Below are 27,192 nucleotides of genomic sequence, written 5' to 3' on the forward strand. Positions count from 1 at the left end.
GTGTGCCTGCTTGTTCGTAAGGCCCTCTCAAGCTCCTCGTTCTGGGATTGATGTTTCTTGAGCATGCTCTCGGTCGACTCTCGGATCATAGCGTTAATATCCACTGCGCTCGTCCTGAGTCGCAAGAGCAGAGAGAGGGACAAAGATTGGTATGAACAGCGAAGCTGCCGGCTTGTCCCTGCTGCATATCACATCAACCGCAGCCTCGAGGCTTACCTGATATATTCCTGCATTCGCTGGTGATTGTCTTGATCGCGCAGCCGGATCGTGTCGTACGATGCTTGTAGATCCTTCTGAAGCTGCTTGATGGTTCCCTTGTATATCTCGTTCTCTCGGCGATACTGCGATGCCATGTCCAGTGAATCTTGTCAATTCACACGGACGTGTGCTCTGAAGATCTCCCAGCGGACGACACCTCCAGTGTCTACTACATACTCAACAGCCATCAACTAGGAGTACCTCGGCGAGTTTGATCTTGGTCTGCTCTCTGTCCTTCAAGAACTTGAGGCTCAGCATTGACTTTTCGTCCTCGAGCTGGGCAGCATGCGACATGGCGCCAGCCAGCTGGCTCTAAACGTGTCGGCGCGAGTCAGCGATTTGGTGTTAAAGGCTCTATCGTTCGATCGACTCTCGATAGCCACCGTGCGAGACACGATCCCCCACAGCATCATACACGCTCACACAAATACCTTCAAGCTGCCAATCTCAGCCCGGTGCTCTTTCGCCTCCTCAGTCATTCGCTTCGACTCTAGACCGCGCTCTTCATTCATTTTCTCCAGCCCGCTCAAGTGCTTTGTCTGGGCTTGGGACTGCTCCGTCAGTTCGCGAGTGAGTTGCTCAAGTTGCCTGATATTGTCCTGGTGTTTTTGACTGGTGCATTTGGCTGTTTCGAGCTCATCTTGACACTCGGAGAGCTTTGCATTGCATAGACTTAGCTGAATCTCTAAATCAGCAACCTGCTTGCAGTAATTCGTTGCAGTCGATAAGCCAGCAGCACGGGCACTTTGATCATGCTGCAATATCGGTCCTCGACGCGCAGTACCTTTTGTTTCGACAGCGTCGCTTCGTCCATGACCGTCGCAGATTGCTCCTGTGCTTGCTCAAGCTGCTGCTTCAGGAGAGCAATTTCTTCTTGCTGAGCTTGATCCCGCTCTCGTAGTTTGGCTTCTTCGGCTTCCAGCTCAGCGATGAGGCGGGAATTCGCGGTCTTGGAGATCAAAGTCTGGTCGGCGTCGCTCTGGTCTGCCAGCGTGTCGGTCCTGGCATTAGAAGCAGCATAGTTGAGGACAAAGGGCGGTAAACGAAGCTGCATGCAGCAGCGCAAGATTGGTACAGATCCAAGTCGACCGTGGGATCGCAAGCCATACCCGTTGAGTCCATGAGAGGCTGGTTCGCGCTTCTTTCTAACTTTGCGCACCGAGGGCTTGGTACTGGAGCGCGAGTTCGATGGTACACGGGCATCCCGAACATTGGGCATGTCGTTGCTGGGACTGATGGCCGGAGAGGAGTCATCTCAGTCGAGGCCAGCAGGCGTCACGGAAGGTGTTGTCTCGCCACTCAGACAAATACCGAGCTTGGTGGCAGCGCAGGTCTCAGCTGTAATAGTGTGCAGTAGGCACTGATTTGTCCACAAACTCACATCGAATCAAGATCGTCGGCTACATCTTCATCTTCGAACAGATGCAATGCGGAGAGGTTCTGCGGCTCGGTCTGGGTCTAGGGTTGAATATGAGTCTGAGCATGTGTCTATGAGGCAATCAGGCAATCAGGCAATCAGGCAATCAGGCAATCAGGCAATCAGGCAATCAGGCAATCAGGCAACTGGTTCGGTTGGTCAAAGTTTGCCTGTGGCCGAATGGCTTGATACGCACCTGTTTACCGACAGGACGGGCGAGCCATGTGGATTGTCGCATCCGCTGCTCGTGGATCATGAGACGCTGCTCTTCGTCAAACAGCTGCCGCTTGGTGAAGAGGTCAATCATCTGCGCCATCTGAGACTCGAGCTGGCTGATGCGGTTTGCTTCGAGAGCGCTGGCTTTGGGAAGGAACGAGGCAGGGACTGGATCTGAGCGAGTGACGCTTTGGAGAAGTTTGGCAGTCTGTTCTTCCAGCCGCTCGATTCTCTCGATTTGTGCGTCAGACTTTTGCTGGGCAGTGCTGTCAGGGGCAGGTGGCTCGGAGAGCCGCTTCTCTGTCTCGCCGAGTCGATACAGGACGCCTCTTGGCAAACCAGCGTTCGGCGATGCCTCGATCGGTGGATAGGCGGGTCGGCGGGCTGTGGAGCGAGTATATCGTGGCTGGTCCTTGCGCCTGGAAGGTTTCGACAAGCTGCATAATCCCACGGCCAAAAAAACGATCAAGCGGCGGATTAAGCAGCATATCAAAACAGGACCACTGAGCCAATGTTGCATTGACATGGCGGCCCCGCATTGTCTTGCAATGTTATGCAGCTTGTCAGCCGATTCGGTTTGCCGACTAGTAGCAACCCGAGTCCTCTCGCTGCTGGCCGACACCATACCGCGTCTGAGGCAAGCCTGCACTGGCCAAGTCCAAAATATCCTCGAACCCATATAGTGGCTGAAGCTCTGCGGCCAAATGGTTCAGAACGGTGAGTGCTGCTGCATGAGCGCCCTCTGAGTGAGTGCCAGCAGATCCGACAGCAGATCCGACAGCAGACCCGACAGCAGACCCGACAACAGACCCGGCCGTCGTACCCTCAGTCAAGTTTCCGAACATATCCTTCCCGTCCAATGAGATGAGCTGAGGGAGGAGGCTAAATACAAAGCTCGCCGTGAGCTCGGGCAGCCGGCAGACCGGATTGGCTTTTTGTGATATGGCTGGGTCGCTCCGGAGCGACAGGAACCTGAGCTTCTGAGTGCAGAATGTCATAGTATCAGCCAGCATCCGTGCTTGCAAGAGCGAGTCTGGCTTGAGTGCTGCAAGTAACCCTCTGAACGATGGTCCATGTGGCTCAAGACACTAGTGTCGACGTACATTGCATCCAGCGAGGTATCGCAGCTCGCCTATCGACTCGATCTTGTTTCCAGACAGATCCAGTGATTGCAGCGAGTACTGATCTCCGTGCAGCTCGACAAATCCGTCCAAATGGCGTATGTTATTGAAGGACAGCAAGAGGCGTCGCAGAGAGACGAGGCTCCTCAGGCCCTCCAGGACATCGATCTGTGTCATCGAGCGATGTGATGCCGGCGGAAGGAGTGCAGGGTCATTCATACGGCACGCAGATTCTGGGAACTCGCTCGAATGCTTGTTGTTCACGATCCAAGCTGGTTGCATGGCCGTCTGGCTTGCGCATACCTTGTTGTTGGAGAGATTCAGCTCCTGCAGCTTGCCCAAACACTCGAGGCCCTGCATCTTCTTGATCTGCATTCGAACGGCGGATTCGTAACCACATGGATCACGTTCAGCCCTGATCTCATTGTCGAGTGTATGAACCGATGCGCTTGTGGAGGAGGCTGCAAACAGCCCAGATCAAGCCAAATACCTGGTTGCTCGAGAGGTCGAGGAGGACGAGGTTTGGGAACTTGGCAAGCACCACCGGGTCAATAAACTCGATGCGATTCGCATGCAGTGAGACCGATGTCACCGTCGCTGTGGGCTGATCCGGCGGCACCAGCGGCAGAACAGCCTGGAGCGACGGCAGAGAGGCGTCGACATGCGAGATGCTCATCGCGGGCCAGCAAGGACAGGCCGAGGCCGAGGCCGGGGTGCTGGCGGTTGTAGGGATGGGTGTCGAAGCCGGTGCGGCGCCGATGTCGGTCAGGGACAACAGGGCAGAGCCGGCAAGAGTTGTGTCGATGGCTGGGCGGGTGTCATGGAGGGCGAGCCCTGGCCAACGCTCATCCCCGGCTCAGGTTCCCATCTGCCCGCCTCCGGCCTGCACCAGCCGAGCCCTCCGCCCAAGTCCTCCATCCGAGCCCGCTCGCTCCTGTGCTGCATCAGACCACTCCACGCCATGTCCGAGGGTCGATCCAGCAGCAACGCCTTCCAGGAAGAGGCTGCGGCTCTCTTCGCTAGCGAGCGATACAAGGCATGTTCTGGCCCACCAGGAGATTTGGACACCCGCACCCATGCACAACTGTCGTCTCGCTCTGGTGCGAATGCCTGTCTCACTCATGTCCGTAACAGGAATCATACCACACTTATCTCAAGGCAACAAACGAGAACCTCGTCAAGATCGCCAGGGGCATCGAGTGGAACAACCAGGGTCGGTGAGCCGATTCAATCCGTCTTCGGTTGCCGTTGCTGCGATAATCGACTGCAGCGACCGCTCACTACTGCTACAACCATCACCATCACAACAACCATCGCCATTTCCATCACCCTCGCTCCTCTCTCATCCCGCAGAGATCGCGAACTTGCCCCAAGATATCCTGGATGCCTTCCGCGAGGCACATCTGTTCCTTCAACGTGCCGAGGAGATTGTCCGTGCTCGTGTCCGCTCGTTGGATGTCGCTGCTGTGCAAACACCCGAGCCCAAAGATGCGACGCAGAACCGCCTTCCGGTTGGCCAAACATTGGTCTCGGACCAGTCGTTCAAGCGCAGTGTTCACAACGAGCGCAGATCCAACGTTGCCGAGCTTCCTGTGATTCCTGTCTCCAAGCTGTCGCTGCAAGCCGCCCAGTACTCGGCCCTGCACCGGAATGCCGTCGCCGAATGGAATGCCGCGCGGAGCAATGGCGAAGCGGCGTCTTTGTCGGTGCGTTGGGCGATAATGAGTCGTTTTTTGCAGTGCCTGGGGTCTTGCTCAGATCGGCATCACAATTGGCAGCCCGTGGACTCGAGCTGCGGACGATCCACACGATATCGTCGAGCACTGTTAACGGCGTCGCCCTTGCCATCCATTGCCGCAGGTCCTGCGGAAGCTGCTTGAGGACGTGCAGATCTATCAGTCCAAGCTCGAGAGCATCCAGAGCATCTATCGCCAGGTAGCCATCGCGCCGCTGGAGCTGTGGACAAGCAGCGAGCTGGCCAAGCAGATCGTCCTGACCAACGTCGACTTGCTCGCCAAGCTCATTCCGCAAAACACGACCGACCCGATTGCCGTTCTATCGTCACCCGAAGCCAAGGGCTGCGCTGACTATGCCCGATTCCTGGAGCACGTCGCCATCCATGCCATTCTGGCAGCCCCCGAGAAGGGCCAGCCTCCCAAAGCACAGGTCGGCTGGGCCAGTGCCATCCAGCACATCATCAACGCCGTGTTTGTCCTGTTCTATGTCTATCGAGACCTCGCGGGCTCGCAGGCGCTGTGGAGGGCCCTCAAATCGCCTGAGGTTCAGCGACTCGCGACGGCCTGGGCAAGCGTCAGCCCCAAGACACTCGAAGTGTTCAAGCACCTCGAAGGCCTGCTGGAAGCACGCACGCCGAAAGACCACATCCAGCTTGTGGATGAAATCCTGCTCCATCACTACGCCGGCGGGGGCGTGATCACTGTCGTGCCTTGCCTTGGCTACTTCCGTGATGAAGCGACGAGGCTCCTGGCTCTGACGGACCAGGCACAAGTCAAGCCCGATAGCATCGACACCCGAGCTGAACTCGCCAAACTCGCGCAGACTCTCGAACTTTGTCTTGGCAAGGGCTCGCCCGACCAGGAATTCCAAGACCAGGTCCGCATCAACGCTGCGGCAGCGGCAGCGGTCAAGAAGCCTGCAGGCAAGACCCAGAAGATCCCTACGCCCGAAATTACGCTCCCTGCAGCTGCAAAGGACCTGCATCGTATCGGCAGTGGCAATTTGTCGCTGGAGCACTGGCTGCTCACACGCGTCTTTTTGTCCAAGCATCAACTCTGGAAGCTTAGTGCCATCTGCGAAGTGCCAAAGGGCAAAGAAGAGAATCCGTACCAAGATGAGACGTCGCAGTCCCAGCAACCGCCAAATGCAGCGACCAGCACCGGCGCTCTGACGGAGAGCAAGGAGGCGCCGAATACCGTCCCAGATACGCCCGAGGTAGTGAGCCCAAAGGAAAGCGAGATCCAAGCATCCAACCGCGCTGAAGAGACCATTGGCTCTGGCGACTCCGACGGACTGGCAAAAGAAGTCGGTCTGGTGTTGAGGCATGCCACGGACTTGCTTGACGCCGAGTCGCCCAAGACCGCAAAGCCAGGTGCTCCAAAGGCCGATGGAGACGAGCAGTCAGAGCTCGATGTGAACGACTATCTCGAGAGCCAAGCTGGCCAGAACGAAATACAGCAGCTGGTGCAGAAGGCTCTCGATCAGGAAGGAGAGTTTGAGCCGGATGAGCACGATCACGACCAAGATGGCGATCAAGCATAAGAGAGCAGCGGGAAAGGAAGGTACAGAGCGAGATCCACACAATGAGATCCACCAAGCACTTCGGTAGCCTCACTTGGACTCCTCCGAGAAGAGTAAATACACCCCATCGTTGCCATGACATGTCTCAGAGGACAGTCTCTGTGATAGCGCGATCTTGGACGCATCCGTCAAGCCCTGTGGGCGATCGCCGAGTCACACATCGTGATTCTGTCTTTGACAACACGGAAGTGCTATGTGTCATGTGGAACTGCTCTGCGTCGTGTGGAACTGCTGTGTGAGTGTATTGCGCGAGTAGACCGCTCTGTCGTTGGCCAGCCTCAAAATCGGCCATCATCGTTTCGCTCCCAGGATGCATCGATCTGGGCCGAGGTCGCTTGATAGGAATGTCGCGTGAAATATGCCGCTGAGGCATTACGCACGTATCGCTAGTGAGTAGCCAGCTCAATTGAATATTCGCTGCATTGCATTCTTGGCCATCAAAGTTGAGCCCTGGAGTGGGGGATATATCAATAGTGAGTATGTTTCACTGTTGGGGGGGAGGCCAGCCGGAATTTGGATCACACTGGCTCCAACAGCTCTGCGAGCACTGACCTCGATCCGAAGTCCAGGATGGTCGTTGGCGCTGTGTGATCGAGCGAGCATTCGAGAGACGACAAGGTATGGTTCAGCTCCAGCATACATCCAGTGTATACGCAACAAGGCGCCGCCGATAAATGCTCGACAAAATCAGGTCGTTGGTTTGAAGACTCTCCATGCAAATGGATGATATTGACTTTTCAACGCCAACATAAGTTCCCTCACAAAACGATACCTGAGCTTGGATTTCGAGCCATCATCGACCTTGCGCTCCGGGTTTCGTGCCTTCCGGCTGGCGGCTTTGGCCATGAGCGTGTCCCGATAGGAGGGACTGCTTTTGGGGCCGGTGACGGTGGCGAAACCAAAGGACGAGAAAGCCGAAGTTGGATGGCCAGGTTTGATGTATGTCGACTGCGGCTCCGCGGATCCGACGGGTGTTGGGGCCGGCGCTGGGGGTCTGCCCTTCACTGGTCCTTTGACACCGGCTCTTGCGCTGCTGGACGACGATGAGGCAACGGAGCTCGGGCTGGATGGCTTGGAAGCCACGCCTGACTTTGCGAGCATCTTGGCCCGGAACTCCACCACGTCCTTGCCTGCCAATCAGTGGGCCGGCGAATAGCCGTCAGTCCACGCCTTTGCAAGACAAGCGTGCGATGCGACTGCTTACTTGAAATCTCGGATGTGGTGCGTTTGGTCGCGATCGTCGGTGTGGAGCTCCGCGAGGATGGAATTCTGCTCATTCCAGCGCCATAGTAGAAAGGCACCCTCAGTTACACTCCTGTTCTGCCGAGTGACGTGGGTGCGCTGGTTTCAGAAGCTGCTAATACAAGCATTCGAAGCTTACTTGCGAAACAAGTCCTCCAGATCCTTCTCGGTGACAGCATAGAGAGCCGAAGTGTACGCCTCCGAGTGCATTCCTTCGGTGCTGGCGGCGTGGTGGATTCGAAGCGAGGCTGCGGTGCGGGCTTGCCCTGAAGCCCCTGAGCGAGAGGCCGATGACGGCCGACTGGGTCGGGCAGAGGAAGGCCGGCTTGACCGTGCGGATGTCATTCCGCTGGCAGGCTCGGACGAACACGCGCTGTTGGCCGGTGTTGATGTGCTGGACTTGACCATAATCTCCCCTTTCTGCATCGACGCCCTCCGTTAGTATTGGTGCATATCAAAGAGGCAATGCCGCACCGAAAGCAAGCACTATTGCAAGACGCTAATCAAGTGCACCGAGTCCTCATAACCGAGGAACACGCGATGAGGCCAGGACAGCCAGGACAGCCAAGATATCCAAGACATCCACGACATCCACGACATCCAGGACAGCCAGGACAGCCAGGACAGCCGCACCTTGATGGCTTCGGTTTGCTTCTTGTATTCCTTGATGAAGCTCTCCAGTCTGTCGGTGATTGACAGAGAGTCTTCCGTGTCGCTGTCTTGTGCTTCGCTTTCACTCCTGGGTGCAGACCCGACTCAGTTCAGTTCAGTTCAGTGTCTGTCTGTCCTTCAAGACGTAGGGCAGCGCAGTAATGCTGTCGTGTACCCACTTTGGCTTCAGTCCGCCCGCTTGCTCCAGGAACTTGTGAACAACTTCCATTTCCTGATGGCGAGATCCAGGCGACGACGGTTGTTACAGCAAGAAGGCGTAAACCGACGAACAAGTAATGCGAAGGCATCGCATCCTCACACAAGTGCATCGGCGACCTGACCGGAGAAGTCACAGCGATACCAAGGCCAAGGCAGGGTTCCAGTACCTTATAGACTCGCTCTGCGTCCTGAGTTGCCATGTCGTCTGAGCACAAGTTGCGTCAAAGTTTGAACAGTCGGGCATGTGATGATGAGTGTTGGGCTTGATTCGCGATGCAAGCTTGAAGGTGCGCTTGGCGAACTGCCTCTCCACCCATTGACGGCGTATCTTACCGGTTTGGTTGTAAAAAGTATGCAGCCGGTTCAGAATGCTCTCCAGGAACACCACGAACGCATCGCGCGCTGCCAGCTTTTCCATCAGGTCGTCGGTGTGCTTAGCCCCGTTGGAGATGGACTCGACAATGCTTTGATACTCTGCAGATATCGGATCAAACAACGCAAGAGAGGAGGTGTGCCCCAATCCTCCTGATTAACTGCCTTGTATCGGACGTGCTCTTCATATCTCTGACTGCGAATCCAACCGAGCCAGACTCGCGGCGACAGAAGCCTGTGGAATCATACCCCGTGCCTTCCGAAATGCGGCGAGGGATGCGCCACTGTCGACAGCCGAGTTTTCCTCGTCGCTCAGATCCACCACCGCCAGCTCATCCTCAGCCTTGCGAGCGATAGGGGCGTCTGACTCGGGTTCTCTGGACCCCAGCGACATGGACATCTCCCTGGCGTCTGCGGGTGCCCATGGCGGAGAAACCACCCGCTGTCGACACGTCTGCCCATGCGGGATGCGAAAAGTCATGTTTCCAGTCACTGCCTCTTCGAATGAGTGGTTGGTGAATCTCTTGGATTTGAGGGCAGATTTGCCAAACAAGCTTATGGCGATGAGAGAAGTATTGCCGAGTTTCCATCGGCCGTGAGTGCGGGGCTCAGCCGACACGGCGAGGATGCTCGGTCCAGTGACGCCAAATTATTTGAGTGCGTTGGAGTCTTTGCAGGAACAAAACAGAACCAGACTCCCTCCTCTTTCTATCGTCAAGACTCACCCGAGCAGCAGCGTGTGATTTGGAGAGCCCTTCGAGAAGAAATGAAAGTACAGATGGCTGCTGTTCTCCGCCGGAAACACACGGATAAACCCCCCGGACCGCGAGTTCTCTTCCTTGGCAGACCTGGATACGAGAATAGATCCCATCGGTTCATTAACCAGCACGACCAAGCACCGTCCCCTCCGTTAGGAGACCCATGCGGCATCCGTCTGTAGCGTCGGTAGAAACGAGTGTCGCCATGGCATTACTTGATCATTTTCTTCTGGTCGGGTGTTAGACTCTCGTCGTTGACGCTGGTATCTGTATCCCAAGCGACTGCCTTCTTCTCACACTTGACTTGAAGCGGAACGTTGGGCTTGTACGGTTTGACGTTCCTACAAGAGGTGCCGCGTATATCCATCGGCGAGCCAGAACGATGTTGGCGATGCGACTGGCGTCAATGTCTCGTGTAGGCGGCAAAGCAGCCAATGAGGGCGACGTTGCGTGGACCTGGTAAGGAACGAATGGTGTGCCCCTGCGAGATGGCAACATACAGTTCTCTCTTGCCTTTCCCGGCTTTGACGTAGGGAACCAGGCCAACCATCGTGAGGAGATCTGCCAGGATAGGCGCCTGCGAGAATCCACAGTCGCATAGCCAGTGACGCAAGCGGCCACTTAGCCATCTGTATGCATGATGGTCGGATGCTATCGGCTGAAACGGGTACGCTATCGCCGGTACGGGACTGAAGCAGCCACACCAATAGCTCGCGGATGCACGCATATAGAGAGCACTGCATCCCAGAGATGGGATCGAAAATGATTTTGTTTCCGTGTAGAGACTATGTGCTGGCAGATTGTTTCACCGACGCCATTGGTGCTCTGACTTACCTTGAGTCGAAAGTCGGCATCGCACTCGCACTCGAGTCCGGCTGCAGAGTGAACTTCGACGAGCCAAGGACTAAGGTTCTCGTCGATAACCAGATCGAGAACAAACAGCTCAAAGCAACAGCCGCTGCGTCATGGTGGAGATATAGGAGCGTCAGTCCTGTCGCAATGCAAAAACGTTGGCACGATTTGGGTTGCGGTGCAACGGACCTGTGCGGGACAAACATGTTGGCGGCGACGGCCATTGGAGGCTCGGCTGAGATCGCCATCTTGACAGAAAGGTCCTTGATCTTTGCCATCATGAGTTCGACCATCTCGGAGCCGTATTTTGAGCTCAAGAGTGACAGGAGCTGGTTCAGCGACCTGGATATGCGCGAATTGATGGCGGACAAAGACTCAGTAGGTTCGACCGAGAGATTGGTAGGTGCTATGGCAAGTGCTGTCAGAATCGGATAATACCATTTTTGGTTTGGTGTGGGGGGCTGATGGCCAAACTTTTGGGCGGAGGCGTGTTTGCTGAGCTTTGATCCAAGAGCCTCATAACTGTGTCGTGCACCGAGTAAGCACAATGAAGCCATCGCTGTCGGTTTGGCCGAATGCACTCTGCCACACTATGTTGCCCGCTGTCTGCCCATCAAAACTCACCGTTCAGCCTCGAATACGGCACAGCCCTCCTCATAGATGTATACTCGCAGCGGGGATATGGATGTTATAGCCAGGTAGATCTGAAGCGTGAATCGGTATCCATCGATCAGGAGCGGGTTGTCCAGGGCTCTGGGAGAATAATTATGTACCAAGGCCGCGAGACAGGGTCAATCAGCTCCGGAGCCCCAGCAACACAGAGGGACGTGCAAGCTGCGGTAGTCATTGAGTTTTGCCGCCACAAGAAGAGGGACGAGCGATTCTGCGCGACGATGATCTCCACAATGGTTTTCGCAACAATTCCACTATGGTCGCCTCGATATTTTCCGCAGCGGTCTCCACGATGACCCCTGGAACGACAGCACTCACTTTTGCATGATGACCCGCTCCTCGGCCGAATTGATCTTTGGAATCTCCGACAGCGACTCGACTTCGATCGAGACTTGCGGAGAGCTTGACCCAAATATGCGACACTGCCATCGTCCTGGAATAGCGGGTGAGAAACAGCGACAGCAGAGTTGGTACTCGCTCCGTCAATCTAGCTTCCGATGCATGGGCAACCTGCACGGCCGTGAAGCAAGGATGGGCTCTGTCGGCCGCCGCAACTGGAGACTCCCGCCCCACTTACCACCTGCCCGCAGATACTCTCGATAAAAGAGCTCGTATTCTAGTGGCAGTAGAAACGTCGGCAGCATGAACTCGAAGCTCTGGACGGCGTGCGTATGGAACGGTGTCAATGGAATGTAACCGGGTGGATGCAGCAACGTGACAAGGAAGATGTGGTATCGAGAAGCGATGGCAATCCATGGTTCCTCGGTCGAGAAGCCTTACTCGATGGCTGAATGCCTGCTTCATTCGAAAGATGTTGGCGTGAAGCTTATCCTTTCGTGTGATCTCATTTGAACGCGGGAAGCGGTTGATCTTCTGGTACCTTGAGCCAGGAGGACAGGGCTCCGTAAGCGACAGGGTCGAAAAGCAGAGCCGATAGAATGCAAAGCACCTTCAGCTCGATTCTACTCCAAATCGTGGGTAGAAATATACTATGGTACTACCTGTTGAGTGACCGGATCAGATGGGGCTCAACGCGACCGGCAGCCCAGATCAGATTGTAGTTGGTATGTGTCGAAAAGGCCTCTCGGAATCCCTGATCAATTGGCGGCACGGCGAGTGGGGAAGACGCATTGGTTAACGAAGGTACTCGTGAGAAGCCCCAGTGTCGCCAAAATCAGCAGACATTCAAGCCAGGAGCGCGAGCGGTCCCGTCCAGAGCTGGGACACGTACATGGGCAGCCAGAGTTGCCCGGACCAGTAAATTTTCCGGTCCCGGGATCAAGCGATAGGAGAGCTGGAATGGCGAAGGCGTCGGGCAGGCAGCCAACTGATGTGCTTGGATCTTGGTCAGGAGGAAGTTCACGGGCTCGAACTTGAGGCGTGGGATCGTCGACTGCGAGTTGAGCCAGTACAGCAGCGGCGAGCCCAGGGTCTCTGGGGCCCGTTGGATGCCATTCCCGAGACTGGAGGGAAGCAGCGCCGAGGTCAAGTCGGGCTCGGAGGCAGGGTGCTCCGGCGTGGATGCACCATCACGAAGCGGAGCCTGGATATCCTCAAAGGCCGCCCTGGGACGCTGAAAGGGCAGCTGGGCCTGGTCGCTTGTCCCGGCCGGGATGCGGGTCTCGGTGAGAAACACGCTGGGGCGGGTGGGCTCGCTGTGCAGCATGGAGGGCAATTTGGAGGGGCGACCGGACGATGGACCAGGCAGACGCAGAGTAGACGGATGATATTGCCGACGAAGGGAGGGAGGGTCTCAACAAATGGTGCCCATGAAAGAGAGCGATGGGAAGAGAGCGACAAACTCGCGATTTCAGCGGCAGCCGCTCGGCAAGCAGAGCGGGCAGTGCCGGGCCTGCTGAGGGAAGGTGCCCGCAGCCGAAGAACGATTGACCTATGGCCTCCGGGCAGGCCGCAGGGCCAGACTATGATCGAGGACAGGCGACGGAGCTGCCATGCAGGGGGGGGGGGAACCCTGGCCGGGCACTGGCTGTGAATAGAGTTGGAGATGTCAAACGGGATCGAATGGGATATCGTGGCGACCGATATCGGTGCCAAACGACTCTGGGGAATGGCCACTCGGCTTTTGGTTTTGCCGTATCCACCCTTGGTTTTGCCATATCCATCCTTGGATTTGCCATATCCACCCCTGGCCAGAGCCGGCCCAGGCAACAACTGCACATCCGCATTCAGCATATCGAGTCCACATCCATCTACATCCATCTACATCCATCTACATCCATCTACATCCATCTACATCCATCTACATCCATCTACATCCATCGATATCTATCCCCATCCACCCCATCCATCGATATCCATCGATATCCATCCGCATCCGGCATCAATCCTCAGCCCGCTGCACCTCCGTGCGTGCCAAGACGCAGTCTTGGCGTCTCGTCTCGCCCTCGCCTCGCCCTCGTCTGTGCCACCTTGCCCAGGAGACACCAAGCTTGGCACTGGGTGATATATTTGCTGCTGTCCCCTCAACCCGATCGGCCCCTCCCGTCTGCCAGTCCGCAGGTCTGCACTTTCCTCGTCCATCTCCCTCGGCATCGTCCATCTTCCCCCGACATCGTCCATCTATCTTCCCCGACATCGCCCATCTCCCCCGGCTCCCCTCCCTGTCCGCTGCTCGCCATGTCGGCCGATTCGCCTTCCTCCAGCCCTCTCTCGGCGTATGAGTCCTATCCGTGCAAGTGGGCCTCGCCAGGCCCATGCTCTGCCGTCTTTCTCGACCCCGAGGCTCTCTATGAGCACTTGACGGCCCTTCACGTTGGCCGAAAAGCCACCAACAACCTGTGTCTGGACTGCCACTGGGACGGCTGCGACCACAAAACTACCAAGCGAGACCACATCACCTCCCACATCCGTGTGCATGTGCCTCTCAAACCCCATGTTTGCAGTGTAAGTTATCTTGCGAATGCTTCTCCTCTGGTTTCTTTCATGGCAGCCGCCAACGGTAGCTGGTTGTGCTGCGAGCTGTCGCTGTCGCTGTCGTCGCTTGATGGCTCATTCTGCTCCGTGCTCGCCTGCTTCCGTCGACAACCCCTGTCTCCTTCGACAGATTTGCCGCAGGGCCTTCAAGCGACCCCAAGATCTCAAGAAGCACGAAAAACTGCACGAGACATCCGACCCGTCTCTGTACTCGGTCCGGCCTATTGCCCGCCCTGTCCGTAAGGCCATCTCGCCGAATCCCGACGACTCATTTGCCTCGGTCTCGGCCTCGGATCTGCCTGGGAATCTGCGGGTCTCGAGCGAGCAGCTCGCCAACTCGTATATTCCACCTTCGCCAGCGTCTCTCGGTAACACCACCAACGGCGATACTTCGGGTGAGTCTCGATCGAGCGTAGAGAGCGAGAGGAGGACGAGGCATCATGGCCGCTGCTTGTACTGCCTCGTTGTTGTCAATGGCGTTTCGCTTCATACCATCGCCCTCGGTCGCCGGAAACGCCATTCGATCGGGACTAACCTCTCCCCTTGCTCGCTGTCCGCTCCATCTCTCTATCCGAGCCAGGCCTGCTGAGCCCGCTTTCGGCCTTTGACACCAGTATAAACATCAACGAGGCACTTCCCTCGCTCACCACCGAGTTCCCCTCGGTTTTCTTTGGCGAGACCGATTTCAACTTTGAAGATTACATAAACGCCGAGGACGAAGTCGCGGCACAGACAGGCAAGCGCAGCTACGACCACTACTCCCTCGATGAGTTCTCGTCCGACATCCACAACAAGCGTATCAACTCGATCTATGACGAAGGTGAGTTGTGTATGGCTCGATGAAAGCAATTGGTGGTGCCCAGAGCGCAAGGATAAGGGGAGGGGAGAGGCGAGCTCCATTTGGCATCGATTGCAGTAAGAGCACGGCAGAACTATTGCGCTTGCCCTCATGTATGGTCCCTAAAAGGAATCGACGATATCCTAACAATCGTACCTTGGTCGCAGATATGATCAAGCGTCTCGACTCGCTTGCTCAGTCGCTAGACATTGACTTCTCGCAGCCGGTGGTTGACACCACCGACCCGGATCTCCCCCACGTCGCCGGGCTGGAAGAGTCTGACATCACGGCCTTCCTTCAGTCTCTTGGCCAAGCCATGTACGCCGTCGAGAACGAGGTCATCCACGTTGACGATTTTAGCCCGATGGTCAAGATCTCCAACAACGAGCAGAGCGTTCCGCCAGTCGGCCCACAGCTTCAGCCTCCCAAGACAGCAGCGGTCGATTCTGCCGTCACTGATCTTGCCACACGAGCCTCGATGATCAGTCTGAACGACGGCGTCGCTGCGAACGCACAGCCACCCGCGCAGAGCAACCTGGATCCCAAGAAGAAGCACTCGATCATCCTGAGCAAGCTCATGAGCATCTTTTCCTCAGGCGATCCAACAGCCAAGAGCATGCGCCTGCCCAAGGGCTCGGTCGCGAGGGCATATCCGCGGGCCCTCCTTGGCCAGCCGCGGTCCGTCACAGACTGGGAAAGGAGCCAGGTTGCTTGGGTGTAAGTATGCTCCTATTTTGATCTTGATTCGGGGCAACACTTGTCGGAGGTGCTCTTTCCATCGGTCTCGTCCAATTATCATCCATCCATTCGCTCACGCATCCATCCATTCGCTCACGCATCCATCCACTCGCTCACGCATTCGTTTGCGATATTTTCTTGGATTTCTTTCCCTTTGCTTGTGCGAACAATCGCTGTACCCTAGTCCCTCGCACCGATTCAGCCTCGGCATGGAGATCGGCTCGGGCAAGTTCTGCAACGTCTACAAAGCCATCGACCTCGAAGACCCCGACCGCGAAGTCGCCATCAAGGTCTTCAAGGCCGGCAAGGACGTCAAGGTCAAGCGCGAGATCTTCATCCTCCGCCACCTGAAGGGCGGCCCCAACATCATCGACTATATCGGTGCCTTCCAGATGCCACCCGGCAACGAATCCTGCCTCGTCTTTGAGACCCTCAACGAAACCAACTGGACCGAATTTGCCCGCTCCCTGAAAGATGGAGAGATCCAGCACTACATGTACCAGCTGCTCCTGTCGCTGGACTATGTGCACTCGCGCGGCGTTATGCACCGGGACATCAAGCCGCAGAATTTGCTGCTCGAGCGGCAGTCGCGCACCCTCCGCCTGATCGACTTTGGTGTCTCTGACTTTTACCTGCCCGGTCAAAAGTACTCGGTTCACGTTGGCTCGCGATACCTCAAGGGCCCGGAGCTGCTGCTGGGCTTCAGACGCTACGACTACTCGCTGGACATGTGGGCCTATGGCTTGACCTTGGCCGCGCTCGTCTTTGGCAAGCACTTTATGTTTGTCGGCAGCGACGATCCGGACCAGCTCCGAGTCCTGCACGAATTCCTGGGCACTGCCGACCTCAAGGCTTACGTCAAGCGCTACGAGATGGAATCACACCTCAACCCAGAGGCCTACGACATGATCGTCAACTGCCCCGTCACCTACCCGAAGCGGCCATGGTCTTCCTTCATCAACGAGACCAACGAACAGTGGGCCACCGACCTGGCTTTGGATCTGATCGATCGCCTTGTCCGCTATGACCACGCAGAACGCCTGACGGCGCAGGAGGCGATGGTCCATCCGTTCTTCAATGGATACCGATAATCTGGACAGCTGGCCCCTCCAGCCCACTCCTACACTTCAGCTCAGTCCTGCGCTCCAGCCCAGTCAGCCAGCGAGCCAGTCAGTCGTTAGGTGGTCCTGAATGATCCCACCCAGCCGCAAACGGTCGTCGCCGCGCGCCATCCATCTCCTCTCTCATTGTGTGTTGTGTTGTTTTGCGTTGTGTGTCTCTTTGATTCCACTCTTGGCTCGCTCTTGTTCTCGTCTCTGTTATTCAGCGTTATCTCCTCCTCCCTCCTTCCTTCCTCCCTGCGCCCGTCCTCATTGTACCTTCCGCACCTTACTCCCTGGACAATAACTCCACCCTTCACCTGAACAAATGGCAAACATGAAAAAAATGAATAAACGAACGAACGAAAGAAATAAACATGATAGCAACCAGTCCTTTTGACTGGGTTTGATTGCTTCTGAAGCGGCTTTGTCCATAACGGCAAACACGGCTCGTTTCAGCGCGGAGTGGGTAGGCGGTGGTATACATGTCTCAGAAGAGGCGGACGAGCGATCGTGAACTCGAAGTCAATGTCTTGATCTAACCCGCGGGCCAGGCTCCTCAATATCCCCCCCCCGAATTGCTCCTCTCTCGGCTAAGGACACGAGCCTGTATTGACATCCACCAAGCTCCTTCAGGTGGAGTACCAGAGAACCAACAACAGCAACAACAACAGCAGCAACCACAACAAACAACGGTTCTCGATACAAATCAGATGAGACAACAGATGCGGGCTGTACTCCAAGAGCGGCTGCGTTTGACAGTGAAGAGCAAGAGGGCGAGCGCTGGAGGAAGTGGGCGAGAGTAGTGAGAAAGGAGGAAAGGGTTTGGGGATGGAGAAACAAAACAAGTACAGTGAAGACAAGTCGAGGAAAAGGTGGGAGGAGGTGGGCGAGCCCGGTCGGTCGAGCCCATGGAAGCTTGACCAAGGGTGTCCCGCACACGCAGTACGAGGGAGAAGTAGTGGGTGAGGTGCGGCACGGGTGTATATGACGGAGTTTATTCAGAGGATTTAGGCGCGGCCCAGCTTCTCCATGGCCTGTGAACGGGAACGGCAATGGCGCATGAGTTAGCTATTTGATGGGAAGGAGATGGATGGATGGGCCAATGCAAGCAATCAGAGAGCAGAGAGACTGGAGATGCGCGGCTCGGTAACCGGACAGGCACGTACCTCCTTCATGAAGACACCGAGCTTGGCGGGAGAAGCAGAAACGATGACACCGGCGGATTCGAGGGCAGCAACCTTGTCCTCGGCCTTGCCCTTGCCACCAGCAATGATGGCACCGGCGTGGCCCATACGACGGCCGGGAGGGGCAGTGCGGCCGGCAATGAACGACACAACGGGCTTGGGCTGCTCGCGGGTCAGGTTGTACTGCTTCAGGAACTCGGCAGCCTCCTCCTCGGCAGAGCCACCGATCTCACCGATCAGGATGATGCCTTCGGTAGCATCGTCGTTCAGGAAGGCGGTGAGCGAGTCGATGAAGTTGGTGCCGTTGAAGGGATCGCCACCAATGCCGATGCAGAGGGACTGGCCGAGTCCAACAGCGGTGGTCTGGCCGACAGCCTCGTAGGTGAGGGTGCCGGAGCGGGAGACGATACCTGCCCACAAACAAGAAGAGTGTGCGTGAGTGGAGTGGGACTAAAGGCACGGGGTTCATTTCCGACCGGCCTGCTTCTGACAGGACAACGAGGCACATTGTTGGGTTTGGCGAGCGGATGCCGGTTGGACAGGGACGTACCGATCTTGCCGGGCAGGTGGATGTGGCCGGGCATGATGCCGATCTTGCACTCTCCGGGCTTGATGATACCGGGGCAGTTGGGTCCAATGAGGCGGGTCTTGTTCTGGGTCTTCAGGACTTTCATGACCTGTGGATCGATTGGGATCATCCGAGACAACAGATGGCGATTAATGGGGGCACGCGACGACCTGACAGTGGAAGGTAGTGCCAGAGCCAGAGCCAGAGCCAGAGCCAGAGCCAGAGCCAGAGCCAGAGCCAGAGCCAGAGCCAGAGCCAGAGCCAGAGCCAGAGCCAGAGCCAGAGCCAGAGCCAGAGCCAGAGCCAGAGCCAGAGCAAGAAGTGTGCTTGGGGCGGCGCAATACTTACGCGGACCATGTCCTGCTGGGGAATACCCTCGGTGATGGCAACGACGAGAGGGACCTCGGCCTCAATGGCCTCGATGATGGCCTTGGCAGCACCGGGGGGAGGAACATAGATAACAGAGGCATCGGGCTTGACCTGCTCAACAGCCTATAGGGGCGAGGGGTGTCAGCAGCGACATCAGTGCGAGCACCGCCATGACCCATCCGGTGTACAGCGGGTGGATGAACACACGGGAGTAGCGACGCAAAGATAGGAGATTGCTTACGTCGCGAACAGAGGCGAAGATGGGGAGACCAAGGTGGGTCTGGCCAGCCTTCTTGGGAGAAACACCGCCGACCATGTTGGTGCCGTACTCGATGGCCTGTTTTGAGTGGAAGGTGCCCTGGAAGTAGCGATGGAGGTTGGTGCCGCGGGTTGAGGAACAGAGGGTGCCGGTGGTATTGCACGCCAAGGAACGGCATCCTCGATTGATGTTGGTTGGGATCGCGATCCGAAGCCAGGCGGTGGATGGCGGACCCATTGCGACCAAGGCAAAGTCACGCAGCATGCATCTGCCAAATTACCTGCTTTCCAGTCAAGCCCTGGCAGATGACCTTGGTGTTCTTGTTGATGAGCAGGTTGTTGACAGTCTCATCGTAGAGACCGTTTCCAGCCTTGACGGCAAAGGAGCGTCGAGCTGGAGCGGCGATGCGCAGTGTGGGAGATGTACATGGTACAGCCGAGTCAGAGCAGCCACAGTCGAATACAACGAGCCGTTGTCGAAGAGACAGGGAATATACACAAGGATTGCACATTTGACAGACAGCCCGCAGGCACCAAAACCAAGCGAGCGCATCAGCTTGGAAGAGGGCAGGGATGTGTGCTGTCCGAGACAGGTGTACAATCAAAGAAAGCAGCCAAGGCAGAAGCGCAGAAGCGGCTGCACGGGCTGGACGGTCCAGGCAAGACGAGGCTGGATGGGGGTTGGATGGAGCTGTGGTCGATGCAACGGAATGCCAAACCGACGATGACGCAAACGGGCCTGTTCGCGATCGGCAGAGGGCACGTACCCGAGGCGCGGAGGCTCAGGGAGGAAAGCATGCGAGTGGCAGACATGGTCGTGGAAGAGACGGTGGGCCGACGGGCAGAGACGGTGGGGGTGGGCAGATGAGATGTGATCCAAGGCCGAGGCAGCGGCTGAGACGGGCTCTTATGAGAGGAGGTCTGGAGCGAACCGATGGCTGTTCGATCTCGGAAACCGCAAAAAAGCAAAACGGGAGGCGCGAGGACGGGGCGAGGGCGGGGCGAGGACGGAGCGAGGGCGGCTCTCGGTGCTCGCTGCGGGCTTGCGCCGGAACAGCGCCGGTTCCAGCCGACGGCATTCCCGAGAGCCCGGCTCGGCGAGCAGAGCGGGGACGCCGTCGGTCCGGGAGGGATGGGAGAGCTGATGTCCGCGAGAGCGAACGTCGTTGCAGAGTTGAGCGAGGGACAGTGCGATCTGAGACAGTGCGATCTGAGAGTTGATCTGAGAGCCGATCTGAGAGTCGATCTGAGAGTCGATCTGAGAGTCGATCTGAGAGTCGATCTGGGGGAAAGCACATCGTCGCTCGCAGTATGCCCAATACTGTGCACTCATTGCTACGTATCTCTGCCGGGCACCAGGGGCATCGACAGCATCGTCGACTCGGATATCGGCATTCCCGACTTCGATATCGGCATTCGGCTCGGATATCGGCATTCCCAACTCGGGGGTATCAGTCGTTCGCCTCTCTTTCGACTTGCATTTTCTCGGCGGCGCTGCGCTGCCACCACCTGCGCCACGTCTGTGCGCAGCCGCCGTCCCATGATTTGCCAGCGCCGCTCCTTCTTGGCTTTCGCTCCTCCGTTGCAAAATCTGCAATTACCCCCGTTGGTGCCGCTCCAGTCCCGCTGCCAGAGGCTCCTCCAGCTGTCCCGCGATATCAGCCGCCGCTCGCACCTGCTGTCGATCTCCCCGCCAGTCTTCCCCCCAGTCGCAATTCCGAAATGTCTGGTCTCAACTTTGGTCCCGAATGGTACGTCTGTGCTGCTGGAGCGCTCGCCTGGTCGTCGATCAGCGTGTGCTTTCGATCAAATCTCCTCCATCTGCCCTTGATCCACCGCCCCTGCCTCCTTCCCACATCTATTCATCTGGCGATGCGCTGTCCTGGATCCTCTCTTTGGTTGTGTGTGCTCGGTCCTGTCGCGCCCCTGTGTTTGTACATGGCCAATACTGCAAAACGAGTGCAGGCCGATCGGCCGTGAAACATCGGACCCAGCACATCCATCTGCCTGCGTTGAGCAACCCGCTCCCCTCCTGGAATCGGCTCCGAATCCCTGCGATGTCTTCGCAACTCTCTCTTTCTTTCTCCCCTCTCCCGGGCGAGTCAACGTGCCTCTGGCTCCCTGGCTCGAGGCGCTTGGTGTCGTTGTCTGGAAGCCGGCGGATGGCCGGACGGAGTCGGTCGGCCAGACTCGCCTTGAGTGATACCCTTTCTCGATCGCCCGCCGATCTCTGCTCCATGTCCCGAAGATGCTCGACGACCTGTGTGGTGGCTCAGTAGAGCTGAGCCACCAGTTGAGCGCACTCGTCTTTACGTCTCAGCCACCGTGTATCTCCGGATGTCTTGTCCAGATCGGCATTGCTCCTCTCCTCATGCCTTCCCTTGCTCCACAACAACGCTGTGTAGGATGCGTAAAACTACTCCCTTGGACGGAGGCCGACTCGGCTCCATCCCTGCCCAGGCGGGCGGGGGAGGGGCCTGGGGAGCCTCCCACAACCCTCCCAGATCCGCTGCTCTGGACGCAAAGCCAGAGCCAGACGACTGGGAGCAGAGCGACGTGAATAAGCTGCGCTACTCCCGCGAGCTTATCATCGGGTTGTTCAATCCAGTTGCCCCCATCCCAGACTCGTTCGAACAGTATGACACCATCACCTCGGCCGAGGCCCTCGCTCCGCTGGACTCGATTCCTTTGAGCGATCAGGAGAAAAAGGTTTGTCACCACCGCATCCGCCGCCCGTCCCTCCCTTGGCAAGGGCGATCGGGGTGTGAGCTTCTGGCTGACCCGCTGCCGCCGTCCGTCTGCGGGGCTTTCGAGCCTGCGAAAAACTGCTCCGACGGACTCGCCGTCGTGTTGAATTGCTGCTGCTTGCGACGGGCAGGTGGTGGCGGGATGGGTGGAGCGACGGCGAGTCGGCTTGGTGTGCGGTGCACACACTGCCTTCTGTCGGTCACTGCGTTCTGCTCCTGCCGATCGCCGCCCAACCTCACTTCGCTCGCTAATCGCTCTTCTTGCACTTGTGGATGCCAGCTCTTGTCGTTGCCATCCATCAACAGCGAAGTCAGGCGCCTCACTCATCCTCGCAGTGACCCAAAGGACGGAGGCACCAGACCCGTTCGCCACGGCTCCCTCAACGGGCCCTCGTCGGCCGGACCCCGTCGTAAGTGCGAGCCCGGTGTTGCAGCGTGGTGGACGAATGCAACCCGCCGGACTAGGACCAACACGAGCGAGCTGTCGCAGATCGGCTGTATCTGTGGTGGATCAGAGTCCATTCTTTCCGGGGCTAAGCCCAGACCATCGCTAATTCCACTGCATCGATGCAAATCTCGCACGATCCGGGTGACGATCGGCTTCTGCACGGTTTCTGCACGGCTTTTTCATGGTTGTCTCGGGAATGCACCGACTTTGGTTGACTCTAGGAAACACGCGCTCTGCTACCATTGCCGACGATGGCCGAGCCGTAGCTGCAGAAGACATGTGGGACACCCCTCGAGGCATCGGCAACTTTAGCGCCGACGGAGTCTTTGGCAAGGGCCCAGACGCTGCGGTAAGCAAACTGTGCAGCCCTATGGCGAGCGACGATCCCGACTGCTGCCGCCCATGCCGATCGTTGGCATGCATATGCCTTGCTCGGATCACAATTCCGCCTTCTGCAGTCCCACTGAGAATGAATGTATCTAACGGCTCTGAACCCTTCTCCCACGCAGTCCCAGTCGGCTGCACATGGTGCCGGGACGTTCTTGGCCAAAATAAGCACCTCTCCCGGCAAGGCAGCTGGGCACGGTGTGTCCGAAGAATCCAGACCGGACGGCAAGCCTCTCTTTGCCGATCCCGAGGACTTGGATCCCAATGCGGCCGGGCCCGGTTCGCAGAATCTTGCTGCCAACAGACGAATGCCAGATCTCTGGAACCCCACCCAGAGCCAACCGGCTTCCAAGTATGCCAATCTGTTTGACCAGCCCTGGATCAAAGGAGCCAAGCCCGAGGCCGACAGACTCGCTGCAGCTTCGACTCCGGCTCCGGCCCCGGCACCGGCTCCGGCCAATTATTTGAACTTGCTCCAGCCATCCTGGGCTGGCACGACCCCAGGAGCCGGTGCCGCTGCAGATCCAGGACTGGGTGCGGCCGGGAGCCCTGCCGTCGCTGTGGGGCCCGATCCCGGTGGTATCAGCGCCAGCTTTACGTCGAGCCTCACGCTTGAATCTCGGCACACGCCTGTGCTGGGCAACTCGGCCGTTAACAGCCCTCGCTCAGTTGGATCCAAGCCAGAGCCGCCCGCATCTCTCACGCCTCCCGTCGTTGCCGCAACCTTTGCCCCGACGGCCTGGCAATACAAGGATCCCAACGGAAACGTCCAGGGTAAGTGGCAATGCTGCGGTTGTCGGCGACGAAGAACATGCGGCTGGCGAGCGGATGGACAACATCAGCCTTCCCTCCGAGAGAAACAGTGCATGGAGAAGTCGGTAGTGCGGGTGTGCGCTCAGGCTGACTGCCAGCCATCAGGATCGAGATCAGCTCGATGATCATGTCTGTGTTCCAAGTCTCACCGCTCCACCGCCCCTTGCAGGCCCGTTTTCCGTCATGGAGATGCACACCTGGTACCGCGGCGGATACTTCGACCTTCATCTGCCTGTCAAGCGTGTTACCGACCATGGCTGGGAACTCCTCTCGACGATCATCCAGGTCTATGGCCATGAAGCCCCGTTCTTTGTCGAGCTTGAGGAGGCCGAGCGACTCTTCCACATGTCGCGCCAGCAGCAGATGCTGCGCCAGCAATATCAGCCCTACGGTGCGGGCGCCGATCCCTTCAACCCGCTCGTCAACGACCCTGGATACGGGTCCTATGGTGGATATCGTGGGCCCTCGGCCCTGATGGGAGGCATGCCCTACGGAGCCGCTGCAACGGGCATGGGCGGCCGCTACCCGCTCTTTGGCAACCCGAATGACAGCATCCCCATCAACACAGGCTACGGATGGGCCGACCCATCTGCCGCGCTCAATCCTTTGTGGCCCGGCGGCCGAGCCGATGCCAACTCGTATCTCCATCTTGGTGTCGCGGGCGGTCATCCGCTCCAGAGCCACTTTGCAAATACCCCTCAGCAGTTCTACAACGAGACCCGCGAGCCCGTGCCCTCTGCTGCTCCAGAGCCAAAGCCCACTGCGCCCGTCAACCCATCCTTTGCTGAGCCTATTCAGCCCCCGGTTCCGGCGGGACCCATTCAACAGAGGTTTGCGGCGCAAGTTGCTCCCGGGCCTGCCGAGCCTGCCGAGCCTGCCGAGCCTGAAGCCACCCAAGAGGAGGCCGCCGCTTCTCAAATCGACGAAGCCGCTCCTGAGGAGCCGGTGGTATTCGAACAGCACGAGCGTGGGCACGAGGATGAGTACGAGCCCGAGCACGAACTCGAGACAGAGCCAGAGCCCGTTGTTGTCCAGGAGACTGCAAAGCCCCGATCTCGTTCTTCCAGCCTAGTCAAGCGCAACCGCTCCAAGTCACCTGCCAAGTCGATCCAGGGCGAGGCCCCCGAAGTCGCCATCCCGGCCCCGGCCCCTGTCCCGACCGCACCCATCTCCAAGTCCAAGAAAAAGAAGGAGGAGCGTCTCGCCAAGAAAGCATCGATGCAGCTCAACGCCTCGTCGCCACTCTCCCCGAACGCTGCCCCCGCCAGTCCCGCGCCGGCATCGCCTGCTGCCCAAACCACCCCTGCTGTCGATCTCCGTCAGATCATCCAGGAACAAGAGGCCCTGCACAAGAAGGAACTCGAGGAGCGCCTTGCCCAGCAGAAGCAGCGCGAAACCAAGGAGCGCGAGGAGCGCCAGCGTGAGCCTCAGGCCAAGGCCAGCGCCCCTCTTGCCTGGGCGACAGCTGAGAAGCCCAAGCTGTCGTTGAAGGAGATCCAGGAAAAGGAGCAGCAGGAGCACGAAGCGCGCGCCCGTGAGCAGGCTCGCCTTGCCGAGCAGATGATCATCCAGCAAGCACAACAGCTGCAGTACCAGGAGCAACAGGAACAGGCCTACCAGAGTATCTTTGGCGCTTCTAACACCTCCGGTGGCAAGGGCTGGGGCGTTGTCCCCCGGTCTGTCTCCAGCGCCGCCAAGCAGTCCAAGACCCTTGCAGACATCATGCAGGAAGAAGAGCAAGAGCGCCAGCGCGAGATGGAGCGCAAGAGCCAGAGCGGCGAGCAGAGTCTCGGCAGACGATACACCGCCACAGCTGCCGCAGGCACCACCACCACCTCCATCTTCAGTGCGACTACCACCACAACGACCACCACCGTAGCCTCGAGCGGCGTTGCCTGGGGTGGTGCTGCCGCTGCTGCCAAAACCGTTCCGTTCCCAAAGGTCGCCAGCCCCGCCACCCTGGCCGCCAGCGTCAAGCCAGCGACCGCAGCTTCCAACACCAGCAGCCCTGCCTCAAGTGACACCAAGGGCTGGAATGTCGTCGGAGTTAAGGCCTCCCCGATCACCCGGTAAGATTCAGAGCCGATCCTTGCCAGACCAACACTGCGTCTGGACAGGGTGTATTTCCATCACTGCCTACGGCCTTGCGATCCGATGTACTGATCATCCTGCTCTTGGGTAACCTCGACACAGATCCAACACGGCCCCTGCCGCCACTGTGTCCGTGGCCACCAAGATAGCCTCATCGGTGCAGGTTCCCAAGACCAGCCCCTCCCAAGTTGCTCCGGCCAGCACAGGCCCCCGCAACAACAAGAATGAATTCTTGCAGTGGTGTCGCTCGGCTCTCCGTCCTCTCGACAGCAGCACCACTGCCGGCGTCAACGGTGAGTCGTGGTTATCGAACGAGATGCGCTGGGTGTTGCATTCATGTCGCCAGGCGATCACCGATGGCGCCATCCGTTGTCTCGTTTCCTTGAGACTAGCATTCTGACGCATCGCTCTACCGATTCCCCCACTTGTACTCGCCGCCGGATGATGCTCTCTCTGATGCCATGCAATCCTGTGTCCATCGAAACTGCTGTCGCAACCTCCATCACTCGACGCCGGAAACGACGATAATGTCACCACGCTTGCTGCAATGGTGCACACGAACCACACTCACGACACTTGCGCCAAATCAACTGCAGTGGAGGACTTTGTCCAGATCCTCCTCTCCATTCCGACCAACGAGACGGCCACCGTGGTCTCGATCTGCGACGACACCCTCGGTGGACTCACCGCAATCGACCCCCGCAAGTTTGCCGAGGAGTTTCAGAGACGCCGCAAGATCGAGCAGGCGAGCGGCGCCCTTGCCGATTCCGCCGGCTGGAACACCGTTGGCGTGAGCGCCAACAACCAGGGCGTGACTCTTGGTGGCCCAGCCAACCTCGAAGGCTTTGACACAGGCAACAAGTTTGTCGTCGTGGGCAAGAGCAAGAAATCCAAGGGCAAGAAGAAGTAAGCGGCACTATGCAGTGTCGGCAGATGTTCTGCGGCCAAGGCGCTGTCAATTCCCACTCCAGCAGGAAGAGGCTTGGCGTGGGAGAGAAGGTGTGATGGACAGAGGCTTGCTGCGACCAGCGATTGCGATCGATCAGCACCGACGTGGGAAATGGTGCTGTCCGGAAACGCGCATCTTTGCCCAGCCGCAGAAGGATCCGATCGAATACACATGCGCAAGCTGTCGGCGACATCTGAGGGCAGTACTCCCTTCTGACCGTGGCAGAAGAAGTACGGGTCAGCCCACACCGTGACCGGGATGGCCTGGCAGTTGTGTGGTGGGGGAGGTGCCTGCGATGTGTCGTCGCTGTGCTCGTGGTGGTGGCGTCATCGTCTGGCGGACCAGGACGGATGGCAGTGTCAGAGCGCAGCCGCTTCTCGGGCCAATCAGCGTCGCGGCCGCATGCGCGTGTGTGTGTGCAACCCGGCCTCTCGCTGCATGTCCTCGGGCTGCTCTCGGCTGCTCTCGGTGGCGACCGCCAAAACAGGCAACCAGCTGCCGAATGTGGGCAAGCGAGGAGCGCGCGGGCCCAGCGAGAGCACACAGAGGACGCAGGCAAACCCGCGGTGGCGCGTGTCTGCGGCCGTGTCTGCGGCTGTGTCTGTGGAGGCGTTTGGCTGTGGATGTGTCGAGACACGCTGCGCAGCACTCGCAGCGAGAAGCACGCTC

The 27,192-nt window shown here is 58.0% G+C and overlaps 7 protein-coding genes across 7 annotated transcripts; 4 read left to right on the forward strand and 3 right to left on the reverse strand.

Moving 5' to 3' along the window:
• Window positions 1-1,967: 1,967 nt before the first annotated feature.
• BJ171DRAFT_118277 (uncharacterized protein) lies at window positions 1,968-4,048 on the reverse strand. Its single transcript, XM_053105522.1, has 6 exons — window positions 3,503-4,048; window positions 3,316-3,381; window positions 2,995-3,180; window positions 2,702-2,868; window positions 2,519-2,585; window positions 1,968-2,328 (listed from the first exon to the last, which is right to left on the reverse strand). The coding sequence occupies exons 1-6, from the start codon at window positions 3,686-3,688 to the stop codon at window positions 2,161-2,163; spliced, it is 840 nt and encodes a 279-aa protein (XP_052971555.1). The 5' UTR covers window positions 3,689-4,048; the 3' UTR covers window positions 1,968-2,160.
• Window positions 3,877-6,482, forward strand: BJ171DRAFT_487119 (uncharacterized protein). The gene is made up of 4 exons (XM_053109256.1): window positions 3,877-4,048; window positions 4,147-4,225; window positions 4,366-4,718; window positions 4,873-6,482. The coding sequence occupies exons 1-4, from the start codon at window positions 3,974-3,976 to the stop codon at window positions 6,289-6,291; spliced, it is 1,926 nt and encodes a 641-aa protein (XP_052971556.1). The 5' UTR covers window positions 3,877-3,973; the 3' UTR covers window positions 6,292-6,482.
• Window positions 6,483-6,548: 66 nt separating this feature from the next.
• Window positions 6,549-13,001, reverse strand: BJ171DRAFT_595208 (tubulin-tyrosine ligase family-domain-containing protein). The gene is made up of 22 exons (XM_053114581.1): window positions 12,328-13,001; window positions 12,098-12,189; window positions 11,877-11,976; window positions 11,674-11,752; window positions 11,415-11,529; window positions 11,049-11,177; window positions 10,863-10,946; window positions 10,614-10,766; window positions 10,407-10,530; window positions 10,073-10,149; window positions 9,788-9,913; window positions 9,540-9,662; window positions 9,064-9,368; window positions 8,776-8,916; window positions 8,610-8,647; window positions 8,403-8,455; window positions 8,206-8,311; window positions 7,712-7,992; window positions 7,535-7,599; window positions 7,103-7,460; window positions 6,883-6,913; window positions 6,549-6,780 (listed from the first exon to the last, which is right to left on the reverse strand). The coding sequence occupies exons 1-22, from the start codon at window positions 12,760-12,762 to the stop codon at window positions 6,733-6,735; spliced, it is 3,063 nt and encodes a 1,020-aa protein (XP_052971557.1). The 5' UTR covers window positions 12,763-13,001; the 3' UTR covers window positions 6,549-6,732.
• Window positions 13,002-13,775: 774 nt separating this feature from the next.
• On the forward strand, window positions 13,776-14,217 carry BJ171DRAFT_413668 (uncharacterized protein; the record flags this gene model as incomplete). The annotated part of the gene is made up of 2 exons (XM_053107306.1): window positions 13,776-14,000; window positions 14,161-14,217. Coding segments are annotated over 2 exons (282 nt in total), but the record flags the coding sequence as incomplete, so codon positions are not given.
• Window positions 14,218-15,484: 1,267 nt separating this feature from the next.
• Window positions 15,485-16,697, forward strand: BJ171DRAFT_418728 (casein kinase II; the record flags this gene model as incomplete). Its single annotated transcript, XM_053107354.1, has 2 exons — window positions 15,485-15,585; window positions 15,791-16,697. 2 exons carry the CDS (start codon window positions 15,485-15,487, stop codon window positions 16,695-16,697), a joined length of 1,008 nt encoding a protein of 335 aa, XP_052971559.1.
• A 603-nt stretch (window positions 16,698-17,300) lies between these two features.
• BJ171DRAFT_454445 (putative succinyl-CoA synthetase alpha chain, gdp-forming) lies at window positions 17,301-20,076 on the reverse strand. The gene is made up of 7 exons (XM_053108251.1): window positions 19,856-20,076; window positions 19,370-19,482; window positions 19,072-19,188; window positions 18,810-18,953; window positions 18,444-18,570; window positions 17,876-18,303; window positions 17,301-17,743 (listed from the first exon to the last, which is right to left on the reverse strand). Exons 1-7 carry the CDS (start codon window positions 19,899-19,901, stop codon window positions 17,717-17,719), a joined length of 1,002 nt encoding a protein of 333 aa, XP_052971560.1. The 5' UTR covers window positions 19,902-20,076; the 3' UTR covers window positions 17,301-17,716.
• A 2,354-nt stretch (window positions 20,077-22,430) lies between these two features.
• BJ171DRAFT_118358 (uncharacterized protein) lies at window positions 22,431-26,724 on the forward strand. Its single transcript, XM_053105523.1, has 5 exons — window positions 22,431-22,632; window positions 22,793-23,444; window positions 23,653-25,552; window positions 25,677-25,867; window positions 26,171-26,724. Exons 1-5 carry the CDS (start codon window positions 22,465-22,467, stop codon window positions 26,482-26,484), a joined length of 3,225 nt encoding a protein of 1,074 aa, XP_052971561.1. The 5' UTR covers window positions 22,431-22,464; the 3' UTR covers window positions 26,485-26,724.
• Window positions 26,725-27,192: the final 468 nt, after the last annotated feature.

The sequence above is a fragment of the Polychytrium aggregatum genome (assembly GCF_025602895.1).
Source record: "Polychytrium aggregatum strain JEL109 chromosome Unknown BJ171scaffold_2, whole genome shotgun sequence".
Taxonomy (NCBI): Eukaryota; Fungi; Chytridiomycota; class Chytridiomycetes; order Polychytriales; genus Polychytrium; species Polychytrium aggregatum.